General features: G+C 43.0%; 1 protein-coding gene across 2 annotated transcripts in view; it reads right to left on the bottom strand.

The window, feature by feature from the left end:
• Positions 1–19,267, bottom strand: part of prx (periaxin) — a 46,091-nt gene extending 26,824 nt beyond the window's left edge. The window contains exon 1 of one of the 2 annotated variants that reach the window (XM_061719842.1): positions 19,168–19,267. In XM_061719842.1, the coding sequence (XP_061575826.1) occupies positions 19,168–19,225 (58 nt within the window). In that variant the 5' untranslated portion in view covers positions 19,226–19,267. Of the gene's footprint in view, positions 1–8,462; positions 8,683–19,167 lie in introns of those variants that run through there. The other variant, XM_061719846.1, reaches the window with a different exon arrangement.
• Positions 19,268–25,033: the final 5,766 nt, after the last annotated feature.

The raw sequence follows: 25,033 nt of genomic DNA on the forward strand, positions 1-25,033 counted from the left end.
AATGACCGAAACCATACCCCATAATGCATTGGTTCTCGGTTCCAGTCCTCCAGTGTTTCCTTCTGCCGACAAACCTGATTCAAATGAATGGATCACTGCTTTCGTTTGGCATCAAGGTCTGCAGAAGTCAATCAGTGGCCCCTTAATCTGGGCCAAGTGTGCTGCAGCCGAGACACATCTAAAACACGCAGGACCGTGGTACTTGAACTGGAACTAAGGAGTATAACCCATCGCAGCGCGGCGGGGGAAGCTCGCAGCAGTTTCATTACCATCCTCATCTGGTGCTGCAGCACGAATACTTCTGTGATTAAATCTTAAGTGGTAACCGGACCGGTAGAAAGCCAGTTTGTAAACGGAACATTTGATTTGTTGCATCATAGAACATTTCTTACCAGTTTCCAGGTAAGTCTGTCGTCTTTCCTCTTTTTTGTGACTGATGTCATTGCTCGTTGTTTAATGATAAAAGGAATTAAAGGAACGCTTAAATCACACATCAGCCAAACACAGCAGAATTTGTTGAAACTGATATGGCATATAGCATGTCTCCTTGTTTTTGGAGCAGTATGTCATAGATAGACGGGGCAGTGGCGGACTGGACATTAGTCCAGAACGTGTAAACCCTCTGGACAAACTTCATTATGGACTAAATCAGCATGTAGTAAGAACTGAAGAACTGAGAGAGAACTGAGTTTGAATCCCTCGGGAAAAGTTTTTTTCTTTTACTTGCAACACTGATGTAGACAAATGGATTAGGATCCAAACTGTCACAAAGGAGCCGGGAAACATCTTCGCTTTGTCAGTTGGTCCCAAGTTTATTTGAAAGGGATTTGTTGTGCACACTGTACCCAGGCCACGGCTAAATGCTCATCACAGTAGATTTGGTTTAATCAAACCGGTGAGTACGTGTTCTGGGATTGTCTTGATCAAAATAGTTTAAAAAAATCTGTTCTGGTCTTTAATAATTATAGTCCTCAGGATTGTAAAAATCAGGTTCTATCTGATAGAGTAACGGGCAATAAAGTTTGTGCACAGACTCAAAATCAGAAGTACGTTTGCTCTGCATTCAGTCTGAAAGTGCTGCTGTCTACATTCTGGCAGCATCAGTAAACAAATGTCATCAAAGAGTTTTGGACAAACAAGCATAAACCCTGAAGAAACATCCAAACTTTTCTATTTTTTTCACAATGCTGAATTATCTCGGTGTAAAATGTTTAAAATCCTCATGCCCAGGGCGGCTGGTGTTTAGTTGAGGAGTCTCACATCTTGCCGCCTGACTGCTCCTGCAACGCCTTCTGAATCTGAAGTCGAGCAAAACCCAGGAGTGTGTTGTTGCTGTCACAGACTCTGCACTTTGTCTAACAGGAGGTGGATTAGGTTGTCTGCAGTAGATGTGTTAATGTGGGCGGGCTTGTTAGCGAAGCCTTGGAGCAGAAAAGAAAGCTTAAACAAGACCTGTCAGCGTCTTTCAACTTCAGGACCAAGGCTTTGCTAAAAAAAAAAAAAGAAGCTTATTTCCCAGTCTTGCATGTGAATCATTATGCAGTTTTTAGCCTTTTCATGTATTCACACGTAGAAGCAGCAGCGCTCCCTTGATGTGTCAGTCTGTATTACTGCTATTGCTGCTTGTTGAGAGCAATAAAAGAAGTAAAATCAAATAAAATGTATAAAATGCTGAAAACTTCTGCTTTTACCACGTTGCGTCTCCACAGACTGAGATGACCCGGTGTCCTCTGGCACTCTGGCACTTAAGAGTTCAGACTAAACACGGCGGTCGGTGGCAGTGAAAGCGACGTACACGGACTGAGCAGAGTGTTTGTCCTTGCTTTCTGAAACAACTATCCAGCTAAAGTGACTCCTAAATGTCCACGACTGGTCTCTCTAAATAGTGGGGTACATGTAAACATTTATATGTACATCGGTGTTACGCTTCATTTCCTCAGTAATCCACTAACGTCTGCTGACAAAAATTGAGCTCCATCTTCTTTAAAACAGCTAGTCATTTGCTTTTTATTTTTTTAATTAATATTCAGATGTTATTCCCCTGCTTCCACCAGTTCCAGAGCCAAACTTAACAGTCTTAAACATATCAACATTTTATGATCATCTCATAAAAAGGGAAAAGCCAGAAGAAGCTGCTTTGCTTTTTCAGCATGTGGGTGATTAGAATAAAAAATAAGATAAATAAATCCTCTTTATTTGAAGCTTTAAAAGCCCTAAAAGCCTTAAAAGGCACTGGCAATTCTGTACTAACAAGTCAGGACCATCCTGTAATACCACTGTGTGCCACTAGGTGCACTCGTTTGCTGCCCTCGTGTGGTCGGATGTGGTTTTGCCACATAGAGGGGCTTTAATTCCGTCTGAAGAATTTATGGTTTTGTATTATACCAACAGAGATGTTCACCGTCAGAGTGCACGCTTGTTTGTGGTTCCTGGAGTTTTCACAAGTATACCGGGAGGCCTTCAGTTATCCGGCTCTCAGAGCCACCTCCCAGTTTGGGTTCAGTGTGCAGACTTCCTCTGTACATTTAAGATTATGCTTTTATGGTAAAGCTTATAGTTAGGGCTGACTATGGCGACCTTGTCCCAGACTTTTAGTTACATCTGTGGAACTAAAAGGCTCAGAGGGGCCATCCCATGATGCAGAGGGTTCTCACCATGTTGTCACCATGTTCTTGTCCCTTCAACCCGAAGAGAGGTGGGACAGGCTCCAGCTGACCTGCTGACCCTGAACACGAAGAAGCCGGTATTGATAACGGAGTGATGCAGTGATGGCATCTCTGTTGTCTCATCCATCTCATCCACCCCCCCCCCCCCCCCCCCCCCCCCCCCCCCCCCTCCTCACACACAAGTCCAACCTGGTTTCCCTGGAGATGTCCACCCGTGCACGCTTAGGACAGGAGGGTTTGATGCACTCCTTAGAGACACATCTTTGCATGAATTCACGTTTGACTGACTTTAGGGAATTATAACTAGTTTGAAATAATTGCATTTAATTAGACTTGAATTTCAGCTTCTTCAAGATTCAAGATTCTTTATTCTCATTATTCATAGTTCATAACAACGAAATTCCAGGTGCTTCATCGCAGGTGCTGGTCCTTGTATAAAGTGCAAGATAAGAAAACATAAATATATGAATAAGAAAAAATAAATAAATAAATAAATTAATTAATAAATAAATAAATATAAAGTGCAAGATAAAAAATAAAGTGCAAGATAAGAAAAACAAGTATTTAATGCCCAGAAGATTCAAATATCTAAGTGCTGCATAAACTAGATTAGACAAAAATCACCGCTCTTCCCAATGACTGAATAAAACACAAAACAGTTTCCTGTTTGCCACCAGAACTAAAAACTATTTTCACTTGAGTCGAATCACCCTGTCATCCCGGTAGCTATGACAACCAGCATCACTATCCCACATGGCGAGAGGTGATTTTCTAATGGCTGTGAACATTTGGCCATTCACATTTGACTGAACATCATGATCCACCACGTCCTCATCCTCCGCTCACAATCTTTTTCATCAATATAGTAGTGATGTCTTACTTCATCATCAACGACTGGTGAAAGCGGTGCAATCATTCAGGGAACATGATGCTGAACACTCTTCAGTCCTCTGACTTTCACAACCCCCTGAAGCCGACTCTGATCCCGGTCTGAGGGGGCTCTAAGCCCATTAAAGATGGATTAACTGATGATGTTATAGTTGGCACAGCACCGGCAGGACTCCAGCGTCAGGTGTCCGACTAAAGAAAACAAGCAGCAATCTGTGCTTTAAAAAGCCGATAACATTTCTGTGACGTAACAGCAGCAACATGACGGACAGCTGAGGATGTGTTTTGGTTTATTATAGACTGTGTTTTCTATCAGCTGAGGTCAGACACTGGCAAAAATATTTTTTTCTCCGCTCACACACAGGAAATACCGCTGGAAGTTTCACAATTGGTGGTAAGGCTGTGCACAGAACACAAACTTATTGGATCTAATTTTAGGACAATCACAGGTCTGGAGGGGGGAAACTGTTTCTATTCCAGACACGGTTCTGACTGACAATGTTTCCACGACAACATCGCATCTTTGAAATCAGCATCAACTATTTCCTTTTCAGATAATCTCCAGCAAGAGACCTTGACATAAATAAATAAATAAACCCTTTCTAACTGTGAACCGCAAGCATGATGCTTAAAAAAGGTTTGGGAGTTCCTCTGCTCTCACATGACAACATTTTCCTGTCAGCAACTTTTATGAGGGACTTTGTGTTAGCGACAGCATTGTGATCCAAATGAATGATGACATTGTGTTTGGAGAGGCGCTCCACCATTCGCCAGACTTTAGATCCGAATCCAAAAGGTACCATGAACCCAAGATATTTCAAACTTTTATCCTCAGAATAAGAAAAAGGAAATGCCCCCTTCAAGAACGGATGCTGAAGCTGTCCTGTCTGTTTAAATTTGAGAAGAAGAACGCAACTGCTGCACGTATTAAGATGTCATGTATCTACGCACCGGAGCAAATTAACAGCCGAGTGTGAAGCAGCAGGAATGAGAATTAACACCTCCGAATCTCACGCCAAGGGTGGAGCGGTGTCTCTGGGTTGAAGGTGAGGATGTCTCAGGTGGAGGAGTTTACGTATCTTGGTGTCTCGTTTACGAGGGGAGAATGAGAGGATCTCCGTTTACTGGTTGATATATGTTCCTACCAGGACACTCCTATAGGATTTTAGTGGCCCTGAATATAAGGAAAGGGTTTGTTGATTATATTTATGTGTTTAATATAGTGAACTGAACCCTTTTTGATCATGTGACCTCCGTGCTCAGGTGCCGCTCCCACTACCCAAACATGGATCTGCTCAAGTTCAGGGATGTTTGTGTACGAGAGAGTTGAAATAGTTGAAATATCTCGGAGCAGCTGAATACCTGTGCAAACATTATGTTACACCTTTTTGTTGTGTTGTGTGTATCATATCAAAGAACTGTGAAGTTTGACATAATTTAAGAGAAATATTTGACACAGAAAGCAAACAAACCAGCACCTGACGTTGTGTCTTATGCTTCTGTGTTTGGTTCCTCTCTGCAGCAACAGCATCCACACCAGGATGTAAGTGATCAAACTCTTCCTCCCTGAGCTGAATCTGCCTGTTTGTTATAAATGTATCTCTATTCTTTTGAAGGTTTCTCAGTACAGCCCCTTCACAGTGATTATGAGAAAATAATCGTGAGCTTCTTTAGGCTTTCGACTAGGTATTGGAGAAAAAGGTGGTTTTGGCCGGCTGAAAGGATAATGAGAGCTCCCAGTGTCTCTCATCTGAATATCCAAGGCTGCTCAGCTGTGAAGCTGTCCATGTCTCAATCTGTTGACGATTTCAAGTTTCCAAACAAGCGGCGGGGACTATTTTAGAGGAGACCAAAGTCTGATTTCAATGCGTGTTTTCAAATCATGTTTTCTTCTTTTTTTGTGTGTGTCAGTAGTTAACAACTCATTTTCAGAGCGCGGAGGCCGCGGGATGGATAACTGTCAGGAGCCTAAATGGATGCTGACGTTAAAGCGAGTGGAAGTTCAGCTTAAAGACAGCATGGACTCTGGATGCTTGGCGACATCAGAGAGGAAAGAAGGCATTGACAACAACAAGCACCGGCGCGGCGGGGTCCTGGACTCCCGCGGGTGCAGTCTGAGCTGAACCTTTAAAGAAATCACTGCTGCTGTCAGCCTCTTTGGATAAAAGCAGCCACAGAGGAGCACAACACCCAAATCCTTCCAGATTAGAGAGAAAGGCGCCACTTGAGACATCAGATGGACAGAACGAGACCCACCCGCAGGCGTCAGCCTCTGAGCAGGAAATGCTTCCATGTAAACAGGAAGCAGAGATACATTTGACAGATTCACATCGCACACGGAGGCACACACAACCTTTGTCCTTTGATTTGATAAGATGGAGCGTGAAACTATAAGATGTGTTTCATATAGTTGAGGGAGTAAACACATTTTCACCAGTATCAGAAACTACATGAGTTTTCCTTCCTGTAAAATCCCTTCAGCTCCCCGAGGGAAGTTCCCGCTCCTGCGTACGTCATGCGCCGTTTCCTCACCAGGTCTCCCTTGTGAATCACCCGGTACGCTCTTGACACCACTTGACCTGTAAATTCTGGTCGACCAACACCCACGTTTCCTGCCAAGAAACTGATAAGACGGTCGTCCTTCATCGCAGATTCTGCACAATTTACTCAAGGTTCCTTGATACACGTACAAATGTTTCTAGTTTCTAACACATAGTCCCAAATAACACCATCGTTCATCCTTGTTCGCGATCCTGATTCTTTTTCCTCAGGATCTGGATGGAGTCACCAGGCGGAACGCAGCTTTCACCGGCACACAAGAACTCCCAGAGACAAGTAATCCTGCACATTCACACCTAATAGCAATACAGAATCATCACCCAGCCTGAAGTGCACGGTTTTGGCCCGTGAGAGGAAGCCAGAGCACCTGATAGGGGGAGAAGGTGCAACCTCAACACAGTCAGAACCCTTCTGACATCTGAACCTTCCTGTGATCACAAATAACAACCAAACTTACCGATGAGCTGCACCCTAACCAACATTACATCTCCAAAAGATAGATCATTGTTAAAGTTGACATTTTTCTCTAAGCAATATGACTTCCTGTCTTTATGTATCTTCTGATTTGGGCCAGAACCAACAACACAGCTCACACGCCGACTAGAGCAGTCCAGCTAAACCTGGGAAACGTTCATCACTTTCCTCACAACTGAATACACATTTCGTCCTTAAGAAACTGATCACCCCTTTCTTATTGCACTGTTTAATCAATCACTCAGCCCTTATTGATACAGCACCTTACGATAACCAGCTGCAGCCAAAGGGACCAGATGAAGACAAAACGTATCAGATGTGAACATTAAACATAAATAAAATGTTGTGTTTGCTTTTAAATGGCATGCACATCTATGGATGTCTTAACATTATACCCAGGCGGAGCGACTGATGACATCACAAATCACAGCTCCCCTCACTGAACCTCGGGCCTGGCCCGGAGCCAGAAGTTTTCCTTCAGTCTGATCGGATCAATCCAGGCAATTTATGCACCTTATGACCTTATGACCTTATGACCTTATGACCTTATGACCTTATGACCTTATGACCTTATGACGGGGTGTGTGGACTCTCGAAGTCAAGTGTCACTCTGAGACTTAGATTCATCGTTGCAACAGCTTCATATGAGTTTGAAAACATGGAAAAGCCCTTTAAAATAATTACAATGAGATAATTGATCAGATAAGTGACCTAGAAGGAATCCTTGAACTCGGTTCTGCTGGTTCACAGAATAATAAGAGAGAATATGAGATAAAAAAGGCAACAAAGATGAACAATGTCTCTCGTTTGCGTCAATCCCACATCAGGTCCAGTATGTAACCACGAGTACATGAATTATGTAACCCAGACTATAACGCAAGTGTTGGTGATCTTCCATCACAGAGAGGGCGTGTTTTGGCTCCGGTACCGGCGTACCCACTTCGGGTCATCACACATACCAGGCTGAGTGGACGGCTCGGATCCTGTGACCGTCACGCTGCAGCTGTCGCTGGGGTGTAACATTAAGACAGGAACTATTTGAAACACCCCCACCCCACCCACGCCGCCGCTGCCGGCCTTCACAGCTCGCTCCAGCAGCGCGGAGGCCCATCGAGGCGCGTTACTAACAGACATTTGTTTATTTGTGGCGCATTTTAACTCCCTCTTGACAAAAACGCTCTTAAATCTCAGCACTTCTGATACGGGAAGTCTTTTTGTCTTCATACTGGTGCCTCGTGATGTCCCGAGGCCCCGCCCACCTGGTTCCGATAAATACTACGAGTAATTTTTCAGGGGTTTTTTTGGACACGGATCTCGTTACAAAACATTCCTGTAAACTTGGAGCGTAGTGACAAAACGGTTACCATAAACGTCAGCGAATGCTCGAGTGCTCGTGCTCGGATGCTGGCATGTTGGAATAAACACAAGTGGCAGCTGTCTCAGGAAAAGTGTCCCTTTGCATTTAAACAGCGCTCCATTGTTGCAACCTCCGAAGTGGGAAACGTGGAGTCTGCAGAAGGCTGTGTGAGCGGCTCTGCTTGGCCCTCGGCAGCTCCTCAGCTGCCAGGGCTTAAACTGACATTTAAGGGGGGGAAATAAGAAAATGTGAAACAAGTTTTCAAGTTTAAGACTAAATTAAACAGACAAAGAGCAGAAGATGTGTTAAAGCTGCTGGTATGCCATAAGTGAGCTATCACCTGCGTTAAAGTGTCACATGAGGACCACCTGCAGTCTCCTCTGCAACACCCAGTCGCGAGTAATTCACCTCCTGCAGCACATTTTCTTCCAAAAAAAGCAACAGAAAGCTCTCAGCTATCAGCAGCCGGCTCCGGGACACCAGCAGAGACTTCATTAAAGCACATCCACCCAGCGTACCTTTAATTTTCAACCTCAGCGTGATTCCTCCGGCAGCTCAAAGGTGGCACACCTCCACCTGCAGCAGAACTTCAGTTTCTCTCTCCTCTTCCTGTGAGTCTGTGCCTCTAACCTCCCCCACCAGTCACTCAGCTGCTTCCCTTGATGTGTTCGCTTGTATTTGTCTCTCAGGCCTCCGTCTGTCTGAGGTCTTTGCCCCCTCGTCACCAGCCAGCCTGTTGCTCCCCTCACTGAACCTCGGGCCTGGCCCGGGCCCGTGGCATCTCCAGGAGGGAAGTATCCCGCTGCGTGATTGGTTGGAGGACGGAGAGATGCCCCCATATTAGGGCACAGAGAGGCGGAGCAGCACTACTATAATAAACAAGGGAAGGGGAGAAGATAACAAAGTTTATAACATGATTGGCCGTCTGTATGAGTGCTGAGAGTCCAGGCTGTCCGTCTGTCTGTCGGACTGCCAGCCGACACGCAACGCAAAACAGCTGCTTTCACGAATATTTCAATCAGTGTCCTCAGACAGCATTGGGCTTTCCCAGCTGACCTATCACTGCAAGCAGCAAATTGTAAAAATGCACAATGGTGACTCGGACAGACTCACACCCCCCCTGCATGCCGTACATCCTGTACCATTTAGTCTTTTCTTTTTTTCTGTGCGTCTTTTCCTTGCATTGTAAGTTCAACTGCATCACCTGAATGTTTCGGCCCGTCTGTGAGAAGTTTGCATTTGTTTAGTTTTAGTTGGACTCATGATGTTTGAGTGCATTTTAAAACCAGTTTCCATTAGATGATTCAGCTGGACGATTGCAATGATTAGACTGGGTTTGGGGGGGGTCATGGGTCACCCAGAGAGGGGTTCAGATCTTCAGGGTGGTGTGACATCACAGACCCTCCATCTCCACCCAACAACTCTCACGCTGCATTGCCCCCAGGAAGTAGATACGACAAAAGCTGCGAAATTTCAGTTTCAATTTTTTTTAAATTCCTCCTTTAAAAGGAGCTTGAGGCTCCTTTTAAGAAATGAGACTCTCTAGCACCACCCTTCGCCACGACGGCCGTTGGGGGTACTGCAGCCAACAGCGAAGCCGGCACGGGAGAACGGGGAGAACGCGCATGCAGCGTCATGTGACGTCACATCCGCCGCCCAGTGCGGGAAATTTGGAGTCCGAATTGCAGCACATTTTGCAGCACACAGCCTGTTCAAGGCAACAGAGAGATACACTAGAGGGCTCATTTGTTTTGGTTTGGAACGCTTCATCTGACATTATTACTAGAAAACTTAACACGTATACAAATTTTTTTCATAAATCCTGCCTCAATCCTGCCTCATGCTCCTTTAAAAAAAAAGGAGGAGTGAAGCTGAGCAGTTGACTCCACCCCTCCACAAACCGGCTGTTATGAGTTAAAGTGTAGAGACAAAAAAAGGGAGCTTCTGTGTTATTTTGACCAGAACATGACGTTTGACCTCAGGACATTTTTGTTAAAAGACCAAACATCTCCTTTGCAGCAACGTTGTGGAGCAATACCACTTCTGACCACATGGGTGTGTCATCATCTGCTGTGTTGATGGAGACTCACTTACAATACCACACTGCTGAGTGTGGACAGTCCTGCACATCTGATAATACCACGTTGTCCCCCTGAAGGAAAACTTTGTTGTGTCTGACGATAGAAGCTGACACGGGAACTATTTGCTGATATGCTGCCCCCGGTGGTCAGAAGTGGTACTGCTACAAGGAGGGACCGACTCGTACAACTACTAACTAATGTTGTTTTTCGGCAGCCTGTTTCAATTTCAATTTTAGTTTTAGTCTTTGGGTCAAACTATCATTTTAGTTTTAGTCTTTGGGTAAAGCTATCATTTTAGTTTTTATTAGTTTTAGTCACGTTCATTCTCCTTTTAGTCGTGTGAAGTTTTAGTCGACTAAAAGTCTGAGCATTTTAGTCTTATTTTAGTCAGAATTGTCCAGGACCATTTTAGTCTCGTTTTAGTCAACGATTGTATTTAGCCAAACCCATTTTACAATTCAAACAAGGTTATCCTATTATTATATTATTGTTACCTTATAGACTCAAGAATACATTCATTCCAGATACAGAAGACTCTAATTTGAGTTTACTACATATTTATTTTTCTCCCAACCTTTTTCTTTTTCAACGACACATTCTGTTTTCTTTTCCATGTCTATGTCGGAAAGTGTATCCAAAGATGGTTTCATCTTCTTCTTCTCCAGCCCCAGAGAAGATCTCCGCGTTTCTCTATGTAACTTTGTTTTTAATAGACGTGAACCTAGAGCTCTGCGTTAACGGCATCAGCCTCTAACTCTGCAGCTGCATCTTCTGGATCTGATTCCCCGCTGCAGCGACTGGGATTGAGGACTAACGTCACCCAGCAGAACTAAACCAGAGAAAACTACTGAAAACATGGACATTAAACCAGAGGAAACTACTGAAAACATGGACATTAAGGATCTTTGTTAGAAGTGTTTTTATTTTGTAATCTACATTTTAGTCTCGTTTTTATTCGTCTACGATATTGCATTATATATTTAATTATCGTTATCGTCACATGACCAGCATTTTCGTTGTGTCTCGTTTTCCTCAGGTGATAAAGGTTCATTGATGACAATATTAAGTCATAATTTTCGTTGACAAAAGAAACTGTACTTTTCTGCAGCCGTCGAGTCTGCAACCTTCGGCTTCACTTTCTGTCAACTTACATTAAACTGAAAATCGTGCACGAGACAAAAACAGAATTTGTGTTCAACAGCACAAATATAAAGCTTCTGTTACTCTTCCATGTTTTCCTGCACGACTGAGCTGAATAGAAATGTCTAAAGGTGACTAAAATAATGAGCCTGAATCAGTCTGAGGTAAAGGATTTTTGCTTGTTCCCCAGGAGATCAGCAGTGATGTTGTTTAGAGGGCAAAACTAGAAACATCGAGTTAATCATATATCATTCATAAACCCATCTGGTTGTAAAACAACAGTTCAAAGGTCAGTCGTACTGCTCCTCTTCATCTGCCCCCCACTGGTATCTCCTGAGCTGAAGCTGTGACCCAGGTGCATGATGGGTGACATTACTGTACATACATGTGTTTTCTTTCTTTTGGTTGCTGGAAAAATGAAGAAATAGCTTCTGAAATATTCCAGTATGGGGGAATTAACAGTAAATCATTTTCCGGCAACAACTGGTGCTGCTGGGAAGTTATTTTTATCTCAAATAGCTAAAAAAAGAGGACTGGCCGGCCTGGGATCTGGATTTAGAGAAACTGTGACGTGTTTCAGAGCAGCTGCTGTTTGTGAGCTGTGTGTGTGTGTGTGTGTGTTATCTGTATACTCCTCAAATGTGTCTACATAATAATTGTGGTAGTCACGTCTCCCTCCCCGGATGGAGGTCTATCCTGAGTATGAGCATGTACAGCATTTACACACATGACAGCGACCGTCCCAGCTACTCAGTGTGCAGGTATGCGACGGCTGCCGTCTGTTTGTACGTCAGCAACTTTATGCAGCGACTACCGAGAAGCGTCCCTCGTGAAGCATGATGGGAAGCTGCAGCACGAGCACAGATACGACCCGCTCATTGTGGCTGAGGATCAGAAGGGAGAGTATCTGTGGCGGAGGGTGCGGTGTCTGGGTCCTCTCTGACGTCCGCCGCTCGCGTCTCAGAGTACGGTAATCAGATCAACAATCAGAAATAGAGGGCTTTATTTATCCCTCGCAGGAGAATGCTGATCCGTGGAGCTCCAGTTTACAAACACGAGCGTAAATAGATAAAATGAAATATAGTAAAACATGAAATCAATATGTGAATTAAAAACTTTGATAAAACAGAGCAAAATACCAATTACCTATAAATTATACAGGATGGTAGAAAGATACCCTAGAAAAGCTCCTGAAACATTTCCATTCAGGATTCTTGGATCCTTCGTGCCAAATATTACTGAGTGGGTCTCAGACTCCTCTCACTTCTCCCTGTTTTCATGTAAACCGACGGAAATAGTGACAATATGTACATGCACGGAGACCGGTAGTGGCAAAGGTCGTGTTGCTGAATTCAAGCTGAGGATAAGTGGCCACTCATCCTCAGCTGGCTCTGTTAGACTAACGTGAACGCGGCCGTGGGAAGAATACTGGCCTAGCCGACATCCAGCACATCATACCACCTTTTCCACCAAACCGGTTCCAGGGCTGGTGCTGGTTCACAACTCGCAAACCAGCTGAGAACCGGTTTTCTTTTTTCCATAGCTCGAGTGCTAAGGGGAGCCAGGTCATTATGTGACTGCAAATGTCAGTTACGTCGCTGCGTTGGTGTGAAAGTTGAAGCAACAACCAGGTATCTGCTCTAACAGGACTTGGTCCATGTAGCTCCTCCGTGGACACATCTCTAACAGACAGGTTGTCTCCTCCTCAGACCCATGATGCTTTGCTGCATCCAGATTCATTCTTATTTGAAAATGTCTCCGTCTCCCAGTCTTGCTATTGCCGTTGGTCTTAATAACTCCTCCCCCTCTGCTTACGTAAGCGGTTCTTTCCTCTAGCCCAGCAAAGAGTTGGTGCTACCTTGGAAGTGGTTTTTCTGGCCCGGAGCGAATTCTTTATCAGTGGAAACAGAAAGCCCGGTTCCAAAAGTCTTGGTCTTGATACTCTCTGGTCTTGGTCTCGGTTTAGACAGTCTTGACTACAAGTCTACAGGAGACAGAGGGATGATGCTCAGTCGACGTGGCTGCAGAAGCAAACATCCATGATTACGATCAGCGAAGGGTTTGTGATTTATAAGGTTCAAAGACGTGTTTTCTGTGCTACCGCTCACAGCTTGTGCTTACATTTGTTTCCTCTGAGGGTAAATGTGGCGTCATGCAGAAGCTGCTGCGTCTCCAGGTGAGCTGCAGAACCAATAAAAGTCTGGGTTTGACCTCATCATTCCTACACATTTACCGATAAACCGTAATAAATAAATATGGGTTGTTTTCTGGTGTGCAGAGTTTTTTAATGTTGTCGTGTGCAGGATCTTTGAGCTCCAGATCCGGATCGAGCCGACCCAACACTTTACAGCGTCCAGTCAACAGCTCTTCCCGCAGCCAGGCGGAGGTTTGGGGAGGAGACGCTGTCAGCACAGATCAGCCAGCCAGCACTGCGTCAGCTATCGTGCTCTTTGTTTCAGCCGAGCTCGCGCACAAAGCCGGGATTTAGACACGGAGCAGGACTGGAACCAGAAACAAGAGCCGGGCCAGACAGGGGAGGGGCGCAGGGGGAGGCTCACGGGGGGAGATGGGGAAGGTATCGTTCTTTCTTTTTTCTTTTTAAGCATGATATGCATACATATCTGTACATATTTGTGGTAGCAGTGGGTTTGGGGAAGGAGGATGTCCAGGAGGGAAACCTGAGGTGGCGGGCGGTTGAGAGGGTCGGGTGTGGCTGAGTGGGTGAGGAGGGGGGAGCAGGGGTGAGGGTGTGGCATCAGGCACGAGGGGTCACCAGACCACAGCTATGCCCGCGTCAGCTCTTAAATGGTCCAGGAAACTCGAGCAGGCTGCGGGCAGGCAGGCGTGTGCACGGAGCAGTTTATATTCGTGCTGCGGAAACCTCAATCAGTTTGCACATTATGTTACGACAAGTAAAAAATGTGATTTAAGATTGGGGTTTAGTTTTAATTAAGCAAGATAGAGATGAGAGAAGGTCTCCGTGACATAACTGCAGTCAACGTCCTCGAGATGAACATCCCTGCACATACTGATAGATACCTTATCTATCACTTCTCCACATGTCATTAACTCTGATTTTATGCCCATTTGAGGGGAGAAAATATGTAGTTCTGAGGAGCTGAAGGCTCCAATAAAGATTATTTCAAGTTGTTTTTAATGGGATTCTGCACTGTGGTTAAAACGCACTGCTGAGGAATAAAAAGCGTAGCGTCGCCAACAGATTGAGCCTGAAATACAGATTTTATTTGGACGTGATAGGATTTTTCTTCATGTCATTGATGTTAGTTAATAATAAGAAGAAGCTGATCCTCTTAAAATGCCCATCAAGAGCAGCAACGGCTCGTCACCTTGAGACAAGGTAAACATTTACATGTGCAGCCTGTGTGCACGATGAAGGGTGAATGACAGCAAGAAAAAAACTGAAAATGTCTACAAAGATGTGTTTGAAGAGAGACAAACAAACAAATATCTGCAGCCTTTTTTTTTAAACAGCTTCGCACCTTACGTCTCAGGCCGCATTTGTAATTCAGAACCTGTTCTTAAATTGCCTTCCTGATGAAATAAAGGTTTAATGAATAATAATAATTAAAAAAATATCCATCTGTGCACAACAAATTTAAAAAAATGCAGATTTAAAGACAGTATTTGTATGTATATGTTGCCAGATCATAGAAAGCTGAGCTGCAGCTAAGAAACCGACTGACTTTCATTCAAATCCCCTCGCTGAGGTTGCTCAAGGCCGTGGTTCACAGCGATGATCAGAAGGGTCCCAACCGGGGTTCGTTTCAGCTTATTATCACATAAACATATTCCACAAAACCCTTTCCTCGTGAAAGTTGATTAAAATAATTTTTTTTTATTACATTTCCAAAGAAAGTAAGAGATTTGTCAATAGTTAATCAGTCCATCTCCATCTCATGTGTCTGATTTGGTGTTTTTTTGAGACCACAAACAAAATCTTGTTTAGCACCCATAAAAATCCTAAGACCGGCCCTGGGCATAAGTAAAGGGATAGCTCAGGAAGGAGAATAGGATGGAGTTTGATCTTTAAGGTCTTCATGCAGTATTTAATAGTGAGCCAAAGAAGAGAAGATAAAAGCGGAGGAATATGATCCCCCCTGCTAATCCTCATCAGAACTGCCACCGACAGCATTTTACAACAGCTGGACTCCAGTTCGGAGTAACTTTTATTACTTTTATCCTACTAACAAGGAGCTGTAGTGGTATAAATACTGAAAAATACTCCATTTGTAATTTAAATGATAAAACTCCTGCTCAAAAATAAAATCCAAGGTTATTCAAGCAATGCCGTCCACAGTAAACACGTGGCTAGACAGTTTATTCCTGGAGCGCTCGGGCCCAAAGACAACAACCCCGGTCTTATCTTATTACACAGACTGATGCTTAGAGTAGCATTGTGTTAATGTTTGTCTCTGCACACACACACACATGCACAGGCACAGATAGCTGCTCTCTCAGTCTCACAGTAAATAACTCAGAAATGTCATCAGTGCCACACAGCAGACATCCGTCTTCAGCTTCGCTCGCAGCCGTCGTCCCCTGACCTGAGGATTTCAACACAAACAAAGGTGATGTGTCCAGTTCCCCAAATCCTCCCGCACGGCACGCACTTCTTTGAGATACAACACATTTATTCATGGAAAAACACAGCAGCTACAAGTGGATTTTCCTCTGTTGATACCCTTGAAGAAGGAAGTGGACTGAAGTTTGCACAATAGTGAAGCACAAGTGGTCCAGGATGATGAACGTGTGATGAATGTCACCAAATGCATCGATAGAGGGGGTAAACTGCTCCACTTGCTGAAAACCTATCCGTATTCGTGCAATTTAGGAAACCAGGTGACCAGACAGCTTCAGACAAAGGACTGTAAATACTGTCAGACAACAAATAAATGACACACAGAATCCTAAAACTCCACGTCACCTGATTTCCTGCAGAAATGAGGAAAAGCAGTGTTAGAGTTGGGTTGTTGGTTGTTCAGGAGATGTGGATGAATCCGTTTGTTTGGCATCTGTTGGATATATTTCAGTCCAAAAACCAACACAATTGTCCCCCCTGGGATTTAATTTTTTTTAACTACTTGGATCCGAATGTTGAAAACATTTTTCCCAGTGGGAAGTATGCAAATGATTTATGTAAGGACGTCAGACAAACACGGTTTATCTGTGTTGATGTAGATTAGCATTAGTCCATTACTGAGTGTAACATTTACCACAATGCCTGTGTAATGTAAAATGTAGTTTTTAGACTCAATGATAGACTCTGTCATCTCATCCCCATTTATGCTCCGACTCATGAACACAAAACAAGGGGAAAACAACTTTTAAAGGGAAAGAAAAGGAAACTGAAATGTACAAGTTTCAGTGTAACCTGCAAAGGTCCAAAAATTTGGAATGAGCTTGTAGTGCTATAAAAGAGTCTGGATCTCTCTCAATTTTTAAAAAGAGACTAAAACATTGTTAAAACAATTGTTATTAAATTATGTCTCTTATTAAATTGTTTATGTACCAATACCTGATGTATTATTTTATTTTTATAAGAATTTCTTTGTATCTAGGAAATCTGAGGAGGTCTCAGGGTTTTATTGTGTGTTTTTTCTTTTTTAGGTTATAAGGTTATTATATGTATATGTATTTTTATAGTTGCTTTGCTGTGTGACTGGGCCCCTATTTATAAGCTACAGTAGCTTCTGGGAGTCCCATTTTACAAACCTCAACTGATTGATTATTATCTGTATTTGTGTTTTTTTATTATTTGTAAATAAACTCTAAACAAACAAAACAAACAAACATGTCATGGTAAATGGAAATGTGTGTGTGTGTGTGTGTGTGTGTGTGTGGGGGGGGGGTATCCAATATACACTCTGTGGCGCTGGATCCATCAAAACAGAAAAAAGGAAATCTCTGACCCGACTCCTCACATTGACCCAGCTTCTATCAGCTGTAGTAGTTCGGCATGTGAGATTTTGACTCTAATGACTCGTTGCATCTTATTAAAGTAAATAAATGAAAGAAGATGTTCTCAGTGAGCCCCCGCCGTCCCCCTTTGGTCATCAATGTGTGATTGATGTCCCAAACCAGAACAGAAGCACGATGCAAATGTCTCGCCATCAAGCCACAGGGACATACAGCACCAGTCCTGCCCAGGGGGGTGAAAAATGGTCTGGAAGAACCTTCTGGGAGGTTTTCTGAAGAGTTCTGGCACAATCCGACTCCTTCCGGTCCTGGCGGAGCTCGCTGGCCCATCAGACCTCTGCTGTGGAGCTTAAGTCCCAGCAGAGGTCTTGATGGAGGTACCTGGCCCACCTGTAGCTAGTGAGTCTGGTTAGTGACCCTGGAAGAGTCCCGACCAACCTGGACGGTGGCTCGGAGAAGGAATCATCTGTAGCCAGAGTTAGCTCGACGCCGTCCTCCGGTTAGACTCAACTACACTAGTGATCGGGGACCGGCTTCAGGGCTAACCCAGAGCCCGTTTCACGTGTCTGTCGGTACAATTAACACCACAACAATCTGATGTGCTGCAGAGAGATTTATCTCCCCGTACAGTTATCATGGTGTGAAATCCAGCCATGGAAACCAAAACGGTTCAGGCTGTAAATACGTTTCAGTTTCAGCTATAAAGTTGGAGATTTACTCGCTTTCGGAGTAAGCCCCTAGTGGCCGTTTGATGAAATGTTATTTTTCCTACTTGGCACTGGGTCCGCTCTAAAAACTGGGTGTTGCCCCGTCGGCCCGTAGTGACAGTGCTGTCCACGAGGGGCTGAAGAGTGAACGTCTGAGCCGCAGTTTATAAGGACTTGCACAACAACCGCTGCGTTAAAAAGGCAAAACAGGTCAGAAAGGACACTGCTCCCCCTGGACACTCTCTGTTTGCACTGTCGCCCTCAGGTAGACGGTACCGAGCAATAAAAACAAGAACAACACGATTCAGAGACTTCAATTCAGAGAGTTTTTATCCTACAACTGTAACAAAAACAAACTGTAATGGATTTGAGGGATTGTGTGCTATTTTTAATTATTTATTGGTTTAAATCAGTTATTTGTTTTTATTTTATGTTGTGTGTAAATGTTTTATATACTATAGTATTTATCTATTTATTTTTTAGCACTGACTGATGGCACTTTTAATTTCATTGTTATATAAGAATGACTAATAAAGACCTAATCTAATAAAATGAAAACTGTGGAAAAGCCGTTTGGATGAAAGCTGAAACATCCATTTAGTAACGTTTAGATGTCTTTCATTCACCTAAAATAAATTGTATATTTATTATTATTAATTATTTATGACCAAATTAACGCTATAAAACAGTGGCACAATAGAGTGAAAATCCATTCAGATGGGCCTCCCGTTTGAGTCTGGGTAACCAAGTTTCCTCTTTTGTTGCCCTGAATTGAGTAAAACTTCAGACTCTGACGAAGCTGCAACATCCAACATGAAATCACAACTGCAGTGACCGTGGAGAGTTACTGCGAGCTGCAGGGCGGACTCAGGCGGGAGCAAGTGTCCACCACAGTATCAGCAAAGGCAACAACAGGCACAAAGAACAACTCAGCATGTGGTTCACGTCAACAAGTAAACCGATGCAGCAAGAAAGAAAAGCAGCAGAAGAGTAGAAGGTGATTGAGAAAAGCAAACTGCTCAGCCTGCAGTGATTGTTGTCGTTTCTCAAGCTTTTGTCCGTCGGGCTTAGTTACATCACCAGGTACAGACTCAGTTAAGACCTGCTCCTTATTTCTAAACATATGGAGGATCAAAGTTTTATAAACTGAGCCCACTTTAAATAGGTATTATGTGAAGAAAGTATGAAACAACTACAAGCTTTTACTCAAACAGTGAAAGCTAAACTCACTTCTCAAGTTCAAGTCCGATGGCACTGTGAGTAAAACCCTTTTCTTTTTTGTAAAACTACGAAACTAGACACCACACGGCATAAACCTTGTGCCGTTTTGAAGCCCACAAAGCTCAGTTGGTCCTGACCTGCATCTGAGGAGGGTGTCCAGGTGACTCTGAATATCCCACGCAGACAGTCGCACATGGTCCACCGAGCAGCCCACACACAGGTTGTGGGGCCGAGAGAGCTCTGCAGCGGAGCTGGGGGGGAGAAAGCTAGGTGTCAGAGGTTATCCGGGGGGGGTGGGTGGGGGCGGGGGGGCCGCTGGACTCCTTAGGCCTGAGGGACACCGAGCCACACTGCTGCTGTGGATGCCAAATGGACAGACAGCAAGAAAGAGAGAGGGTGGAGAGCTCCCGGTGCCAAGAGAGAGGAAGGGATGGATGGATGGATGGATGGATGGATGGATGGATGGATGGATGGATGGATGGATGGATGGATGGATGGATGTCTCAGTTGTTTATGTACATATCAAGATACAGAGCAGTGAACTTTTTTTCTTCAACAAACTGCTACAAAGTGGGTAACAGATCTACAAAAGTGTGTACGTGTGGCTCTGTGTGTGTGTGTGTGTGTGTGTGTGTGTGTGTGTGTGTGTGTGTGTGTGTGTGTGTGTGTGTACACAGGTCGGTGTGTTGGTGAGGGGAGGGAGACACCCGTGGGGGGAGGCAGAATGGGTGTGTATTAGCCGTAGTGGACAGTCAGCAGTTTGCCGCGGCCCTCCCTAAAGCCCTGCCCTTTGTCTGCAGGCTGCAGGCTTTAGCCGCGGCCCACAAGGCCTTGTTTTCAGGCTTAGAGGGGCCGAGCGCTGGATCCCCGTCAGACACAACAACAGCCAACACACCACAAACGTGGCAGCACCACCCGGGGATCAGGCCACTAATTTAAAACCTCAGACGAGCCATTTCCTGTTTTAGTAGCAGCAACGCTCTACAATAAGGGACAAAGTAATCATCATTATCGGTTAATTGTGTCATTTATTCTTTACAGTCAGTATTTGTGAATGTTAGGTAATAACCGAGAAGTTGTTTGTTGCTGGGTCATTTACGACGTCACGATTCAGTCAGGGAAACAAAAATACGCAGAGGAAGTAGTCGTGAGTCGATGGAGTGAAGACGAGCTGGCTCATAAGTGATAAGTGGTCACATGACATGGTTTCATTCCCATCAGGGAGCTATGGAGCAAGAACCTGACATGATCAATTAACAGTCCCTCCCTCCCAGTCCAGCTCACTTTCTGTGATAAAAATAATATAATGTTATAATAATAATAATAATAATAATAATAATAATAATAATAATAATAATAATAATAATAATAATAATAATAAGAGGAGCAATCCCAGCGGTCGTGGGTGGAGATGCTGGTCACGATGTGAATTAAAGAGAACAAGCGTTTTGTTATTTCCCATAAACCTTTGGGACTTCATTAAATATTAAAGGTGTTTAAGTTTTTGTTTCTGGCAAAAGGATATAAATCACGAGTGTTGGACTATCTCACCAACACGATGGGTCATCTCAAAAGACCAGTCATGCAGCGACTGTAAGACCGCTGAAATTCGTCCACTTTTTTTTTGAAAGGTTATTGTATTATTGTTTATTACATAAAATCCTTTGGACTTCACTATTAATAATGTGCAAGTAATAATAATAAATTATAAGTACAGATTCATTACTATTTTGACATGTGGCAAAGTGTTGATGGAGAACTGACCCATCAGAAAAAACAGACATCTCTCCATTAGGCAGATTTTGTTTGTTTTCTGTTTCAAAATCACAAAGCAGTTGTTAGAAATAGCTTAATTTAGCAGGACATGTCCTAATGGACCGTCCCTGTCTTTGCAACGGTACAGACTCGTATTCTTGCACATAATTATCTTTGCAAGCTCTCACAGACCAAATAAAATTAGCTTGTTATTTGACCGTTTCATTTGTTTTCAAAGACCAATAAATAATTATTTAGGTAATCCAATTGGATTATCTGAAATAGAGGACATATTAATAACTTCAGACACAATTAAAGGAAAGATCAGTGAGTTTTATAATATTTTATCACAAGGAGGTTTGTCATATTTCCAAACTTTGGTGAAGATATGGGAGAAGGAGTTGGGGATGGTCTTTGAAGAAAATACTTGGTTAAATATATGTGAAAAAATACATTTTCCTTTTACTAGTAATAAAATTAAAGAGGCTAATTTTAAATGTATTCTCAAACTGTATTTAACCTCAATTAAAATGCACAAAATTTCAAAGGATATCTCTTCAAAATGTCCAAGATGTAAAAGAATCGATGGAACATTTGTACATATCGAGGGCTTGGAGCCAGAGGGGCGTAAGTGGCATTTTGGGCGAATATGAGTTCTATATATCAAATTAATGGTCTCGATGAGCTCTATCCATTGGTGCCAAAAAGACCTATCTGAGGTCAAACTGTATTGAATAAAGCAACAAAACAATAAAGACCTAACACAAAAGTGTGAATAATGTTTGGAGCCAGAAGGGCGTAAGTCCACTTACGCCCTTCTGGCTCTGAAAATGACATGTAGGACCATGTAGGACCCACATGTTTGTTCAGAGCCAGAAGGGCGTAAGTGTAGTTGGTGCCCTTAAACAGCATTCAGGAGTCTGGTCACAGCCAGATGGAGTGTGACAGTGTGCATGCTGCAGTGGAAACTGCGAGAAGAAAGGTTCCAATCTACTCCCCTGATGGCTACTACACCCTTGTGAGAGTGGCAAGAAAGAACAAGCCATACACCGTACATGAACTTGGTCACAAGGAATTCCTGGACTTCAAATCTTTCTCCAATCACATACTCAAAAACAAAACCAAAGATGAGGAAGGACAAGCAGTGCATTGGCAGAAGATTAAATGGTTTCGCTACACAAAAGAAGAACCCAGAACAATCTTCTTCAAGAATGATTTCACCGACCCAACCTTCCGTGAACTGAAGGTGGCAAAGCAGGCAACCAGGGGCACCAGGAGCACCCATTCCGTGTCCAAACCAAGCTCAATGTATGAAAGTCCTCCTGGGATCAGTACATTGAAGAAGAAAGATCTACTCACCCTGTGCAGCAATGGGAGTATTCCTCACACATACACAGAGTTCTACAATGCTCTGACAGTGAACAGTGAGTAGAACTAAACAGACTAGTGAACAGAAAAGCAAATACGATGCGACATGATTCTTTGGATGTGGTCAGTGAATAGACTCACAGAGTAATTGAAATGGTTGAACAAAAAAGAAAAGTGAAATGAGTAAAAAGAACATGAGAACTGTCTATTGTATACAGTATTTGAAAAAAATACTGAATTAAATGAAAAAATGAATGAATGCAATGAAATAAATTGAATAACTCATGAATTGCCAATCAGAAGTGTGTTTAGCAAGTTCTTTTACTTTTATTACTGTCTGTACTGTTCAGCAGATGCCCAGAATGGGTTTAATGTTAATTATTCAATCAATTCCCCTTTTGTTGCCCAATTTATTCCCCAATTATTGTCTGCATTGTTCAGCAGATACGCCCAATATGTCCATAGGAGACTTAGAATGTTTGGTGCCAAAAAGGCGTATCTGATGTTTTTGCCATATTTTTTGGATTTTAAAATGTTTTAGAACATGTTCATTATGTTAATATGTCATAGGTTTATTACTTAAATACTCATTCATATATGTATGTCTGTGGTTGCAATGTTGTGGTTTAAGATTAATAAATACAGTTGATTGAAGTGTGGTCAAAATTTTGTTTTGTCTCTCCTGTAAAGTTTGTCAAAAGCCACTTACGCCCCTCTGGCTCCAAGCCCTCGATATGTTTTGGGAATGTGATCTTTTAATACGTTTCTGGAAATCAATTCATTCCTTCACACAATCGGTATTAGAAATTAATTTCGAGTTAAGCTCCAATTTGTATTAATTAAATGACACACTGGATCTTCAGTTGATGGAAAAAAGCAGGATATTAATTATGATCACATACTTCGCTAAGAAATGCATACTTTTACTTTGGAAAGATGATTCCCCTCCAACTTTCAAGTTTTTTTGGATCAAATTTCAGTTTTTTTACCATTGGAAAAATTAACTTAAAATACAACCGTGGTCATATTTTTCAAGAATTTTGGTTTCCATTATTTTCAAAACTGGAGAATTTTTCCAAAGGGGGCCAATGAGTATCACTATTTTCGAACTTGTGCCTTATATGTATGTATGTATGTTTGTATGTATGTATGGATATATATATATATATATATATATAGAGTTTGATATCGCTGTTGCTGCCATTATATATATTTATTTATTTATTTTTTTAATATTTATTTAATTTTGTTCTCTCTTAATGTTTTTTTTCTTTTTTTTTTCCCCTAGGGTAATTATGGGGAGGGTAGGAAAAAAAAAAAAAAATTATTTAGGTATGTTTCTTACCTGTCTTCAGTCCTCCATTGGATTTGACCTGAAAAAGATGAACTAAACCCAGACGTCACGGTTCAGTTCAGTCATCTAGGGGGGTCCAAAGTCGGCCCTCGAGGGCCGGTGTCCTGCAGGTTTTAGGTGTTTTACGGCTTTAACGTCGGCCCTCGAGGGCCGGTGTCCTGCAGGTTTTAGGTGTTTTACGGCTTTAACGCACCCTGACACACGTGTGTCTTCAACAGAGTTGTGCAGACCTTGAAGACGAGCTGATAACGAGCGTTAACTAGAATTAGGTGTGTGGGAACATCTAAAACGTGCAGGACAGCAGCCGTCCAGGACCAACTCTGGACTCTTATCTAACGTGTGACACTTTGACTAGTTTGGTCCTGTGAGGTCAGTAAATAGCTGAAGCTTTATATTATTAATATTTTTCAATGATTTCTCTTTTTTCTGGGGTTTTGGAGTCCAGTGGGGAAGTTGGGAGGGGCATGAACGTCCTATGCAATTTCAAACTTACTGGATTTTTGTGGCTTTAAGGGGTTTAGACCCTCCACACCTTTATCTCAGCTGATATGACATCACCTCCTGCTCTGCAAAGAGGATCAGCATGTAAACGCAGGGAAGTCTTTCAGGTGTATTTGCTCATGTTGCAGGTTGAGCCGTGTTTTTTTGGTCATTATTATTACCAACCTCTAATAATGATTCAGAAACACTAAAACCAAATTTGATCATTTCTTTAAACTTAAGATTTTTTTATTTGAACCCCAGAATAACAGAAAATAGGAGCTTGATAAACTCGTTAGAGAGATTGTTTGTTTACCACATGATTCAGTTAATTCCTACGAAGTGAAATGTGGTAGAAAGCTGAGTCACTGTAGATGGAAACAGCGTTCACACACGTACACGCGCACGTACACACACACAGACACACACGTGCATGAAGCTAAATCCCTGAGAATCATGAGGGTTTAACAGGAAGCGATTCGGGACGATCAAACGGGTTTCTCCCCCCCCACTCCAGCTCAGATCTTCAAGGTTAAATGTTTCCTCCGGAGCCGCCGTTCCTGCTTTGAGCCGCAGATCTTCTCAGGACGCTCCCGCGGTGGGAATAAGAGCAGAGCTCATGTGTGAGGTTCTCTATGCTTGGTTTAGGGTCGTTTCAGGACGCAAACGCCGAGACGTTTATCCTCGACTGAACCAAAGCTGGTCAGAACCTGATCAGTCTGAACGAGGATGGGAGGCACAGGAAAGAAGAGAAGGAACATCCATCACAGTCTCAAAGCTGTTTATGAAACCGCCACGAAACATAATCGTGTATTTGGTCTGGAAAAGGGCGTAGGCCGAGCCCCTGAAGACGGGGTTTGACCTGAAAGATGGCTGACAGGACGATTCCACTCAAATGTTTACATCTGCTCCAAAACCAGGAACCAAACGAGCTAGAAAACACATTTACATGCATCTGCAACTGCAGATGAAGTACACTTGGTCTGAAAATGTGAATGTTTAGTTTCAAAGGAACTGAGGAGGAATAAATCAGAGTGGAATTGCTA

The sequence above is a fragment of the Cololabis saira genome, chromosome 4 (genome assembly GCF_033807715.1).
Source record: "Cololabis saira isolate AMF1-May2022 chromosome 4, fColSai1.1, whole genome shotgun sequence".
NCBI lineage: Eukaryota > Metazoa > Chordata > Actinopteri > Beloniformes > Belonidae > Cololabis > Cololabis saira.